Raw genomic sequence first — 13,371 nt, forward strand, 5'->3', positions numbered from 1 at the left:
ATGTCCAGCAGTGGAAATCAAGTGGCCATAGGTTAAGAAATTCTGTACTTCCTACAAATGATCTATGTCCAGCAGTGGAAACCAAATAGCTGATATGATGATTATCTGATACTTGCAAGAGGAAATGTGCTGCGAGTCACGTTCGCTGTCTCAAATATTTTAACTTTACTTTCTATGAACAGATTACACGGCGCATTGATAAATGACTACTGCCGGGTCGACGTGACTGAGCGTGTGTAGACCCTTGCTAGATCGGTCGTTGACCGACATTTTGGGCAACCAGACTTCAACTTTGCATATTGTCGTTGCAACTTTAAGACCTTCTACCCATTGGTATGTAAAACACGTTGGGATTAAAAGTTCCCTAGTCACTAGCAAAGATCTCCTCTCTCATAGTAGCCAGAGTTTTGGAACATATAACGTTAATAAAAGTTCGGGCTGCAACACATTTTGTAATTAGTGTAAATATCCAGGATCGAAGCACGGAGGTCAATGCCCATTTCCTGACCCCAAACTAATTATGCGAATATCTTAAAAAGTTCACAGAAATGAGAACATACAGAATCCTCATTCAGCCATTAATATATGCAGTGCATTGAGTCCAAAAACTGTGAAAACGCCCCGCGCACCCGCGGAATGTTGCTAGGAAACAAAAATTATATCCCCCAATCATATCCCTCACAAGCGATAAAATTATTATAGCCTAAATATTAATTATTATATACTAATATTAATTATTATAAATAAAATAAAAAATATTATATACTGCCAAAGCGCGGCAATAGGGAATAAGAGAAGTTGCACCCTGTTTATCATTATAAGTTTATTGTTTAAATATTATTTTCACTAGTGAGTTAATAAAGCGGTGGGAGAAGATACATCTTTATCCTCTCCCCAGGAGAATAGTATCTCCTACCGTGCTGAGCATAACATGTAGGTACGATTATTGCTTTTGAATTATGTGATTTAATAACTTAATTTTTGTAATATGAATAACAACCAGAAATAACAAATAAAACATATTATTAAAAACTAGTGATTTGGACATTGTTATATTTTTTATATTTTGCAGAAATAGGGTTGTTAATTAAAAACAACGATAAGTCACGTTCATTGCAACTAAGTAATAACAATGTTTGTGATAATAATTCTTGAGACACCTTTTTTAAATTATTTAACTTATTATTTTATTACACCTAATTACAAACGAACACTAAGTAATATGTGTAATGTGCAAAGAGTAACGTGGGTGGGTACCTACTTAGTTAAAGATTAATCCTAATGTGTATTTCCGGTACACTATTATTGCTGTATATTATCCTTGACAGCAATTCAATGAAATCTAAATTGTAAACAAAGACTGTGGTCCAAAGTTCCTTATCAAGTGATGCTATTATTTATACATCGATATATTTTATCTATTATATTTTGCAACGCTATTTGTTGCTAAGGTGAAAATAAAATTGCTAAGCAAAAAAAAAGTTTGGTAATAAAATGAAATATATTTTTCTGTGGCATATGCGTGCACACACCCATGGAAGTTGAAAGCGTCATGCCGTTTATCGTGATAATCGTCGGTTTCAGTAGATGATTCACATCACTAATTACTTTCTTACTTTCTTTTTTTAATTTCTCCCAGATGCTTGTGTTTTACCAGTATTCCTAAATAACGTTATTAACGTAACTGTGTTTCATAAAATAATTAATGTTTCATCTACAAGAAGATAATGCGTGTATTTCGTTAAACGTCGTTTCATAATGATAGAATGTTAGAAATATTACATGATAAAAATTTATTTCCCAGGAGTACGGTGCTGCTATGTGTTTTCTAATAGAGTTTAAATAGCAAAGTTGATCATATTAACCACTTGGCCAACGAGGCAGTTTATTATCCTTTGCTAGTGATAAACCACAGACGACAAGCAGACCTAGCACGGAGGTGGACATCGCAAATTAAATGTTAACTCCAGACTTGATAGTAACCTTATTATCTAACAATTTAGCTCGACCTGAGATGCGCACTTAAAACTTTGTAATCCATAGTAAAAAACGGTCACTATAAAGCTGTAAAACGCAATCATCATCATGATAACCCACCAATTACTAGCCCAATACAAGCACGAGTCTCCTTTCAAAATGGGAAGGGAAAATCCACGCCACGCTGGCAATTGGTAGTCTGGACACGCCTTTGATAACATTATGGAAAACTCTCAGGCAGGCTGGAGCATGTTTTGTTATTTAAAAGCTTAAAACGCACATATAACTCCGAAAATTATCCGAATAGTTATTTGGGCTGGGAATCGAAATAGATTCCCCCGAAAGGGAACCCAAGGAAAGGTCAGAGTGTAGTGTTTAAGACATTTAAACATTAGACTATGATTTTTCTACAGTGCTCTAAGACTCAGTCATTTGCAAGTAACAGTAAAAATTGACAATTTCCCAGCGTCTCCTCGAACGACTTCCAGCATAAATTAATGTTTTCATCCAATCTGAACTTATTTTGATATTTCTTTTTCATATTAAACAAGCTTAAAAAAGATCTTTATTAACATATCGACACGCTCTTTAAACTACCTTTGATGTCGCCCTGGTACTTGCCTAACTTTAATTAAAAAAAAAATAATTATAGGAACACCAAGATAAGTTCAGAACTTAACCTTTCATTGGAAAAAAACATATTTTTAGTTATTGTCTATAATTATGAAGTGGCTAATGGGTTTAATAAAATAAACTTTATTTTTTCATTAAACTGATTCTCAACAAAGCCGCACTTAAAAATAATTGATCCATGTGCGCTCCATGTTATTGTAATAATTAGTCCAGGTCAAAGTTCAACCTCTATTTACGGTACACGCTTTTAAATTATGAAGTATTTACAAGCGATGCATTTTGTGGTTTACCACTTATTTAATATTAAAGCCCAGATAATATCAAAACCTATTCTGTGCAAACTCACTCCTATGACATTACGTGCTATTAATAAACAAACGGCATCCCCTTCCCATACATCGATAAGTTAAAGTTGTTTAAAACTTGCCAGCACTACTATAGTAAACGCGGTATTGGGCGCACGCATCGTCTACCCGGGCGAGTCAACGAACACCGGTCACCGTTACAAATAAATAAATAAAACTCTGATAAATTTATAATAAAAATTAAATAAATAAAACTGTTAGCAAAATGCTTAGTGTACTGTGAAACTGTGTGATTACGTGTTTGTGGAATAAACATTAGTGAAAATGTCTAAAACAGTATTGGCCCGTCATTGCCTGTGAGTATAGTTTAATTGAGAATAGGTACATCAATTAGAAAAATGCAATACAATTAAACGTGTCACAATGCTATAAGAAAAACTTTTTAAAAGCTTTTTCCAAGGAGGCGGAGTGTCTGTGTACGGTGCGTTTTTTTAAATGTACCGTCCGCTTTTCAAATTCAGAACACAAATTATAAAAACGAACAAATGATTCGTGATTTTTTTATACCTTTTAACTTCAGCGTAAATTAAAATTCCGAATTCGAACGGCTTTATTTATACAGCTGCTGTATTATATTTCAGACAATAGGTCCGAGATAAATTGTTTTTTTTTTATCGTATCTACGGTTTTAAATTTAAAATTGTAAACGATGAAAATTAATGCCGATTTTAACTTATTTAATAGTTCAAGAGCCGGCCGGTTAAACTATGACGCAAGCGCAACTACTTTTGGTGACCTTAAAATTTAAATTCGCACTGTTATTCCTACCTACATACACAGACGGTTCTAACGCGCAATAAAAAACCTCTACGTGAATAAATTACCATTTTAATATTTAGAACCAGTCGTTTTTTTCTAACAACGCACACTCCTTTCACTAATGTTTATATTTTGCAGCAATTTATAATCTCTATACAAGATTTAGGCCTCTCTAAGTTTGGGTCATAAAATTGTGTTATTATTGCCTTCCTCAATTAATAAAAGGTTTTTTTTGTAAGTCAAATAAATGGATATACTTATCAAGCTGTTCCAATCTTCACCTTCTTTTGTATCATTAAAGAATACCTAAAACTATGGTCGGAACGAAAAATATTAAAATAAATCTTTTTAACTTAATGACCATTAAATGAAAGTGAATTACCCACCTGTTATGTTCATTTTAAATTTGCTGTTATCTTAGAAAGTATATTGGAGGTTTTAATTAAAATCAACACAGACAAAAAACCGTGCTCTGGTAGCGTTTAATTACTTTAAAACATACTGGGATATCGAATAATTGAAATTACACAAAGCGCCCTGCTTGCCATATTTTAAAGGTAGATGCTGTCATAGGAAATGTAAAATAAACAATATAGCCGTAAAACAGTTTTTAATACGTAGGTACGTACCTACGACATAATTTTTAAACATAGTTTTTTTATTAAACTGTTTTTTTAATTGGGTAGGTTTTATTTTTTACGTAGTAGGTACGTGGCTAGACGTTTTTAGATAACGAGCCTCAACTTCGATACCGGCACAAACTTCCAGTTTTTTTATGCGAATTGATATTTTTTAAACATATTTATTTCATTTATACATACAAGACCTGTCTACAATTAGTCTGTGTTGATATTTTTTTTGCATGCGATGCCATTCGTTTATCTTGTAACGTATCATTCATTTCTTTACTGCCCTACTAGTGTTACAAATGCGAAGTTGTGACGTGAAATAAAGAGAAACCAATAAAACATTTTCGCATATCTATATCTTTAAATATACTAATCAGTTATAAATTATAATACAGTAACATCAAATAGTTAAAACTAATATTACTTAAAACTGAAGAATTTGTTATGCAGGACACACTAAACTCTGAAACTACCAGTCGGATTTCAAGAATATTTTTTTGCAGTTGATAACTCAATTCTTGATAAAGGATATTATATTTAAAATAACGCCATGACCCTGGTTGAGTAATGGGCGGGCGATGTATCGCGGTGGGTCATCAAATGTATGTTTGTGTGGTTCTTTCTTATACAAAGTCGCTAGTTTATTATTTAAGTCGAGCAAAAGCGTGGGAAAAAGAGGTTTGTAAAAGGTTTATTATTATGATGAGTAACATATAAATATTTCAGCTAGGTATATTGCATTAAAGATGTCAGGAAATGAATTAGCAATGTTTTTGGTCATTTTGCGGTCGCGCTGTTAGTTCATTGACCGTCCAGTTTGTTGTTTTGGCAACGATTTCGTAACGTTTTGATATAAAAAGCTAACTGTATTAAAGTCATTGTAAATTGATTGATTACTTTATTTATTTTTGTTATTGTTGTCTTTTGCCGTGTTTTGGTACCGACCAAAGTATTATTTACGTACTAATATGTACTGAAGGTTGAGGTTAAAAAACTATAGGTATGCGGATTTTAATTCGGCTTTTTTATCATACCTAGGTATGTTCATTCAAACTGTGTTTTAATACGATAAACGCTCAGTTGATTAGAAAAATGGCAAACAATAATAAATAATGCTTTAACAGTGTAAGAGCAAGAGACATTATCGATTGCACTTATGTTCTAAAGAAATAAAACCGTTTAAAAAAACGTTTAATTGTTATTCTTTTGTCCTTGAACTTCGTTGCATCAAGGCTCCGTATCGAGTCTGCATTCGTTATGGGCCACATTCTACGCAGTATCCATTTAACAATTACGAGTTATAGAAAAAACAACTTTATTCCGTTGTATTTAGGTGCAATTGTTGCAAATTATCACGACTACACGGGGGGATCAGCTTCCGAAATAAAAACAACTGCGCATGCCCATTCTATATGTATACATTTGTAGAATGTACAACATATACCTTTACAAATCAGAATTTATATCTAGCTGTTCAGATTGTTTAGTTTATTGTTCTTAATTTGGTACATAGTACCACCAATAACAACAAGTGTTGTGTGTTGTTATTTTGAAATAACGTTATAACAACAGTACCTAATAATAAAAAATAAATGATACATTTAGATACCTCCCTGCATCATTTCTTTGGGGCTTGATTCAAGATTTGGATAGTAAAATATAATCTATTAAGGTAGGTACTAATTTAATTTAAATGTTATTTTTGAATTGACATTCCATGATTATTAATTTATTATTCCATACAGTAAAATTAATGTCATTTTTCTTATATTCAGCCGACATATTTTGATTAATTTGGTTTTATTTATCATATAGGTATATAATTGCATTCGTTTAAATTAAGATTTGCATGTCATATGTCTATGACTAAACATGTATTTACCTACCTACAATGTTTTATGCAAATAAAAGAATTTGAATTTGAATTATGGTGGATTGATGAAAGATCGTTAGTAAATATCCTATTCCTATTGATGCTACAAGACAGAAATTTCGTAGTAGTTTTTGGGACTTCTACCCCTTTACAATCGAAGTCTGTTTGCTCAGGCAGCCTGTTATGTGGAGATTAAGTTTTATTTTCTATCGCAAAATAATTGTAAGACATCTGAATGAACCGTTGTAAAACAAGTTCCAAAAATTACAATAACACCGTTCGTCTGCGGATCGCTGTAAATAAATAAAATACTTCGTCTCAGTCGTTCTTGTTTTGCTTATGTAAACCAGTTTGCGATGTTTGGTACCTATTCTTTATTATTTATCAATACCTACGCTTAATTTGTAAAATTATGTTTACCGCATTAATTTATACACCTATAGTGGTGACAAGCATACATGACTGCCTCGTTGGTTAATTGGTTAGGATGTTTAACTACGAATCACTAGGTCCGTTCGAATAGTTAGTCCTAGTTCGAATACCGGGTCGGGTCAAAAATTGTAAGGTATTCTATTTTTCTGTTAAAGAATTTTAAGTACCGACCCAAAATTAGGAAACTGGCTAAATTGCTGGCTGGTGTAAATTCGCGTGCCTCGGGACTCAGCGGGAGAGCACATTACGCAGTAAATCCCGGTCATTATCACTAACTTGTGACAATAGTCGCTTAAGCCCACCAACCCGCATTGGAGCAGCGTGACGGGTCTTTGCTCTAAAACCGTATCTCTAATAGAATGAGAGAGGCGGCCTGTGCCCAACAGTCAAGTAAGACGCGAATGATGATGATAATCATACAGACATTTCGGAATGGAAATACTTTTATCTTCTAAATTATTATCGCTTATTCATATATTTTATTTACTACACTAAATATTATATGAATTTAAGCGCGCTCGTGAATGCAATCGTCACCTGTCATTCACTGAAACACTAAAGTCTGTATTAATAAACTGATACCGAGCTTGAAAACAGGTTATTAAGTTGATCTAAAGCATACATTGGCCGATGCCGTCCGTCGCATCCCATGTTAAAGTAAGAAAAATAAACGTTATTATATACTTGCGATTTATTTACTCGGAAATAGGGAACTACAAGGGTCGAGTTAGTTTTAGCTTTTAGGTTTAAGTTGGCGAACGTAGTTATTATCATCTCATCACAAATTTATTCATCACCATCATCACATCAACCCAATAAAGGCCCATTAAAGAGCACGGGTCTTCCCACAATAAGAAATGGTGAAGGCCGTAGTACACCACGCTGGCCCAGTGTGGATTGGTGGACTCCACACACCTTTGAGACCATTATGTAGATCTCTCAGGCATGCAGGTTTCCTCACGATGTATTCCTTTACCATTTAAGCAAGTGATATTTTAATTACTTAAAACGCACATAACTTAGAAAAGTTAAAGGTGCGTGCTGGGATTCGAATTCTGCCTCCGGAAAGTGAAGTTGAGCTCGTACCCAATAAGCTATCACCGCTTTATATAAACGTATATATATGTATTAATGCTTCATAAGTGCCTGTGATAGGCACATGAATAAAGAAAATTTTGAATTTAGTAGTTTCAAAGATTAGGTATATATTCCTATATTTTATATCCTCATATAAAAACAGATACCCAAAAGCATATTCTTACTACCTAAGTTATCGCAAAACCCTTAGCTTTTATCAAGTAGGCCCCTTTTTCCGCATAATTTCCCACTAGCTCCCAGACCCTAGTTTCCTATATACCTATTCCCGAACATGTTTCTCTATGGTACTATGTATTATAAAGATAGAGTTGTGACCTGCACTAACAAATGCTCCATTGCTATCGATAAAATCAACTGCACTGGCACCAACTTGGAATAAAGATGAAAGGGGTTTTCATAGTGACTGTCCGACATCCGTTCTTTTTTCTCAAGTTAAGCCATGACTGAAATCTCACCTAACTTATTCTCCCAAAGATCATTCTCATTCGTTTAGAGCTATTGGGGAATAACACCGACATACCTTCACCTACTACTAACGAGTGGTAAAAAAATATTCGTATCCAACCTCTATTTTGAAATCTTAATCAAATTTAAATGAGAGTTCAGTAAGTACTTACAACATGGGGTCTAAAAGCAATCTCAGCTTTTAAAATAACCTAAAACACTTATTTCAGAGACTTCAAGGCTTCCCTTAAAAACTACATAGGTATTAAAATAAATAATCGGTGGTTACTATTTCATTTAAAACATTAAGCAGTTTGTGTTTATAACTGTATTTGATGATTTTTATAAAACAGCTAAACACGTTGATAAACAGAAAAAATTTCTGCTGTAGTTCTTTAAGGTACGCTACTTGTTAAGTTTTATAATTGCCTGGTAGTTTCTTTCAGATGTAAATTAATAAATAAATAATGTTTGAAGCATAGAGCACAATTCTATTCGAAAATGTATATTAGAATTGCAAAGTTAAGTATATGTTTAAAATGTCAGTCTGATTGCATGGAAAAAATCTAATCTAAATTCCAGTGGTGCCTTGCAAGAACTCAAGGCATCCTAAGCTCGTGTTGTAAACATACTGAATCATGAGCTATAAATAGAATTATATTATACGTTAGTGGCAGGCAGACAGAAATACTTGATGTGGCATGTATAATATTATAGATATAATATAATAATATTATATTACCAATATTATAGATAGTTCTAATATAATATTTCAGATAGATGACAAACTGTTTTAAAGTTTAAGAAATTATCACTATGCTTACGTTATAATCCAATTAAATCAAAAATAAATAGCTCAGGGACCGAGGTCCGACCATTCGTCTTTGGAAGTTGTATATATCGTCAATTTTTGTGAATACTTCATTAGTGTGATATGGAGACCGCTACACTGCTTAAGATTACTTCCTATCCCGAAAAGGGCAAAAGCAACAAACATTTTAAAAAACCGTCCGCACCGTCGCATACTAAAATTAAATGCGAGTTATGTTAGATACTTAATGTTTTTAAGCCAAATGACACCAGCAACAACTCCTTTTTTTCAGCTTCTCCCGTCCCTCCCGACGGCAGATCTCTACCTCAGCGCCCCGCAGGACATCCACTTCGCCTCAGAGACACAATGTGGCAGCACCGGCCCTCAAGACCAGCTACAAGAAGTTCACCGACATCCCTGGGCCCATAGCCTTGCCAATGATGCGGCACCACGCACATGTTTTGCCGAGAATCGGTGAGAATAGCTTTTTATAGAAACTAAGTCAACAAACAAAGTGTATAAAATTATCTGCTACCCGCATTAACTAAGGGTCGTAACGTAATATATTCGGTTACCTTACTCATAGACGTAAACTGCCCTTCCGATAAAATTTTAATTTTATATTAATAATTGTAATGGAAATAATGAAAAACCATCGCCTGTAAACGAAGCAACACTTTGCAAATAAAATAATAGCATCTTAAGCATAGCTTGTGTTATGGGTACTAAGATAGCTGATCAAACTTTTTCAACAACAACACAAACATTTTCCAGTTGTGGCAATCGAACCCACAGCCTTGGACACAGAAAGCAGGGTCGCTGCCCACTGCGCCAGTCGGCCGTCAATACATCTCGTTATTCCATTATGTTATATTTAGTCGTAGTAAAGCCAGTCGTCCGGGAAAGTGCTTATTTCTGCCGCAAAGCAGCATTCTTGCAACGCTGTGTTACGGTCGGAAAGGTATGGTTTCCAATATAATTAAAAGCACATGAGGCTTAACCAGTCCACCAATCCGTACTGGGCCAGCGTGGTGGTCTGCGGTCATAACCCAGTGCAGGATTAACCACGTAGAAAGAGTAGCAATTGCTAAGGCCCCGCGCGAAAGAGGGCCCCGCATATTTAATACCTTATACCACTCATCTCTGCCTGACTGACTGACTGACTAACAGACACGCACACGCACACGCGCACAGACATCGCCAATAGTAATATACTACACTATTAATTACCCACAAAATTGTAACCTATAGATAGCAAATACGTATTGTATTTAAGATATGTATTGAGTATTGAATTGTATGTTTACCACTCTATACTTAAGAACCCACAGCAGATCAAGGGTTCTTACAGTGAGAAAATATTAAAACTGACATTGAAGTTGTCATACCTTAATCTCCTTGTTTATTTTTATTTTTTCCGAGACTATTGCAAGACCAACGCCAAAGCTCTGTTTACTTTTTGGTAGTAGTAGGTATTTGTTTAGTTTCTGTAGGCAATCATTTGTTAAAACCGTGGTTCATTAATGGTTTAATTGGTTTAATTGTTTGTTTGTTTAAAGAATTTGCTACGGGCCCCGCGCTTGCTTGATCAGGCACTGCCTTAACCCCTTCTCATTATGAATAGAGACCCGGGCCCTGTAGTGGGCCGGTAATGGGTTGCTATGATGAGGCTTAACACCTACGACTCTAGTTGATGGACACAGGGCGTCACTTTGTAGGACATGATCCTGCGAAATGTAGCTCTGTATCAGGCGTTTTTCACAAATCGTCAGGTGATTTATCTGCCGTGGTTTGATCCGTAAATTATTTCTAAAAATATATAAATATATCGAACAAAGACAGGTAATTATTAGCTAGGTAATCAGTCATATTATGGCGTGGGTACGTTGACATAATAACTGGGCATGACTAATCTTTGTTGTCGTTGCTAATACCTAATTAATGTTCGCTGACAATTTGTGTCAATTATACATTTTTAAATGCCCAAGCATTATTTTTCAGTGTGCTAGATCGACTAGCGATCGTAGTGTAGATCACAGATCGCACACTGAAAATAAAGGTTAGACACTACATTTGTGCTACGAAAATTACACAAAACAAAAATGCACTTCTTATGCAACCTTTAAACATAGTCATATACTGCCGTGGACTTTTTTTAGAACATTTAAAGAGGACCAATTCCGCGACACTGTTTTGGCGTATCTTTAACTATCACACGCATCGGGAGCTCTCAAAAGGAATATTTTTTGCCATTGATACTAGACTCGTATTGATTGTAGCGTAATGATACATAGCTTATTGCCTTCGTCGTTAAATGAACTCCAACTCAAAAAGATTTTTGCACGACAAACCCGTAGTTCCTTAGATTAGCGCGTTCACCCACTCTTCAGCCTTAAAATATTCGTATTGATAAACGCATACTCGAGTAACTAAAACAGCATTCTAAAGTAAGTCAACACAACAATGGTCTTTTGAATCAAAATGTAATTTATTGAAGCTATTGTTAGCTTTTATTAACCAAGAGGTAACAATAATGCAAGCGGACAACCTACTACTACCCACGTAGTTAGATATGTAGGTACTTATATCTTAAAGGGTAGCTTCGTATCTACATAAAAATAAACTGTTTATAGACTTGATAATTCGTAGGTATATCGCCTTTTATATAAGGTAAGAGAAAGTTTCAGCGACAACAGAAATCTATTAATAGCCAACTGGTTCTATCTAGTTATCTGGTCTTCCTACGTAACCTGGACAAAGCTATCAAGTGTCGGTTTCGTTATTTTCTAAAATACTAGCTAATGCCTGCCATTACATTTTCTGTTTGTTTAGTAAAATTCTCTAATAAAATTCATCCCCTATTCATCCCCCAGGCTACACATTTAATGATAGTTTAAAAAATAGGTACGTATCATTATAAAAAGATTTTTAATACCTTTAACTTTAGACTTTATGAACATTGGCATTTTTAATTCTATTATTAGCGAACCGTTGAGCACTTCGGCAATGAAACTTTATAGATTCGTTGGTGATTCTCTCAAATTGTTGTAGTTTAAGATTTATGTTTATTTAGGATTCATATTGTGTGTATATGGGGCTGACATATAGGTAACCTATAAAAGTCCCTTAAAAAAATAGATTAAAAAAATAGATAAAAAAAAAAAAAAAAAAAACTTTAGACTATAACGTTTAGGACCTTCTTGCAATTCATCCCGCATTTCACCCAATCAGGGATGGATTTTCGGTGATGAATGATGGATTTTCGGTTCAAAATAGCATTGGTACGTCATCTATTATGGGATTAGTTCCCCATTAAAAATATCAATGAATTCCTACATATTGTTGAATTTCGGTAAGGTATACAAGTAATAAGAAATTCAAAAATATTTTATCACAGGCAATTATGAAGCATTCATACATATAATATGTTACCATCAATGTTAAGTGATAACTAAATTCGTTAACTTAAAACTAAATCTAAGAAGGAATCCTTGGTCTAAGCAGAGCCCACAACAAACTCAGCCACACAGCACAGTCACTTTTTTTTTAATCGTTTATTATCAATATTAGATGAATACAGCCTCAAGCATGAAGCGGTGATAGCCTAGTGTGTAAGGCTTCGGCTTTCCTTTCGTAGAGACCGAGTTCGAGCCCCGGCACGCACCGCTGACTTATCACTTGCTTTAAGCGGTGAAGGAAAACATCGTGAGGAAACCAACATGCCTGAGAGTTCTTCATAATGTTCTCAAAGGCATGTTAAGTCTATCAATCCGCACTGGACCAGCTTGGTAGACTACGGCCTTATACATCGCCATACGGCTATCAGGTATAAACGCCCACATATTACAAGGTAGGCCTTTAGCAGAAAGAAGGCTCCCGTACATCCTATGTCGATCTTTCTTCTTCTTATTCTGATCTTCTCTTCTGTTCTTAGACAAACATAACAACAGTAACAACATTTAATGCAAATTTTTTTAAAAATAAATCTTTAAAACGTATCATTCGTTTATTCTCGTTTACGCTAAATCAGCGATAATGGCTTGATTTTAAATTTTGTCTGCAAATTATTGTTATTTATTATCTACTAACTGCCGGCTTAGATACTTCGTGCGCGTGTATTACCGTACCGACCGACGTAATACACGCAAAATCGTATAACCCGTGGGAACCTTTTGGTTTTGTTTTGGTAAGTTACTCTCCGTTCTTTCAAATATCTCAATGCTATGCATAGTTAGATAAACAAACAAATAAAAAACATTTTCACATTTATAATATTAGTACTATAGTATTCTACAGATTCTAAGGTTTCGATTCCCGATGTATCTTTCTTTAGTATCTTTTTTATCTTTC

General features: G+C 34.5%; 1 protein-coding gene across 2 annotated transcripts in view; it reads left to right on the forward strand.

The window, feature by feature from the left end:
- The first annotated feature begins 3,027 nt into the window (after window positions 1-3,027).
- LOC120628667 (probable cytochrome P450 49a1) overlaps window positions 3,028-13,371 on the forward strand; it is a 37,253-nt gene continuing 26,909 nt past the window's right edge. For both annotated transcript variants that reach the window (XR_005658971.1, XM_039897219.1), the window contains exons 1-2: window positions 3,028-3,271; window positions 9,314-9,495. Coding sequence is in view for 1 of the 2 variants with exons in the window: in XM_039897219.1 (XP_039753153.1) it covers window positions 3,240-3,271; window positions 9,314-9,495 (214 nt within the window). In the remaining variant the exon portion in view is untranslated. The remainder of the gene's footprint in view (window positions 3,272-9,313; window positions 9,496-13,371) is intronic.

Source organism: Pararge aegeria, chromosome 13 (assembly GCF_905163445.1).
Source record: "Pararge aegeria chromosome 13, ilParAegt1.1, whole genome shotgun sequence".
Classification (NCBI taxonomy): domain Eukaryota; kingdom Metazoa; phylum Arthropoda; class Insecta; order Lepidoptera; family Nymphalidae; genus Pararge; species Pararge aegeria.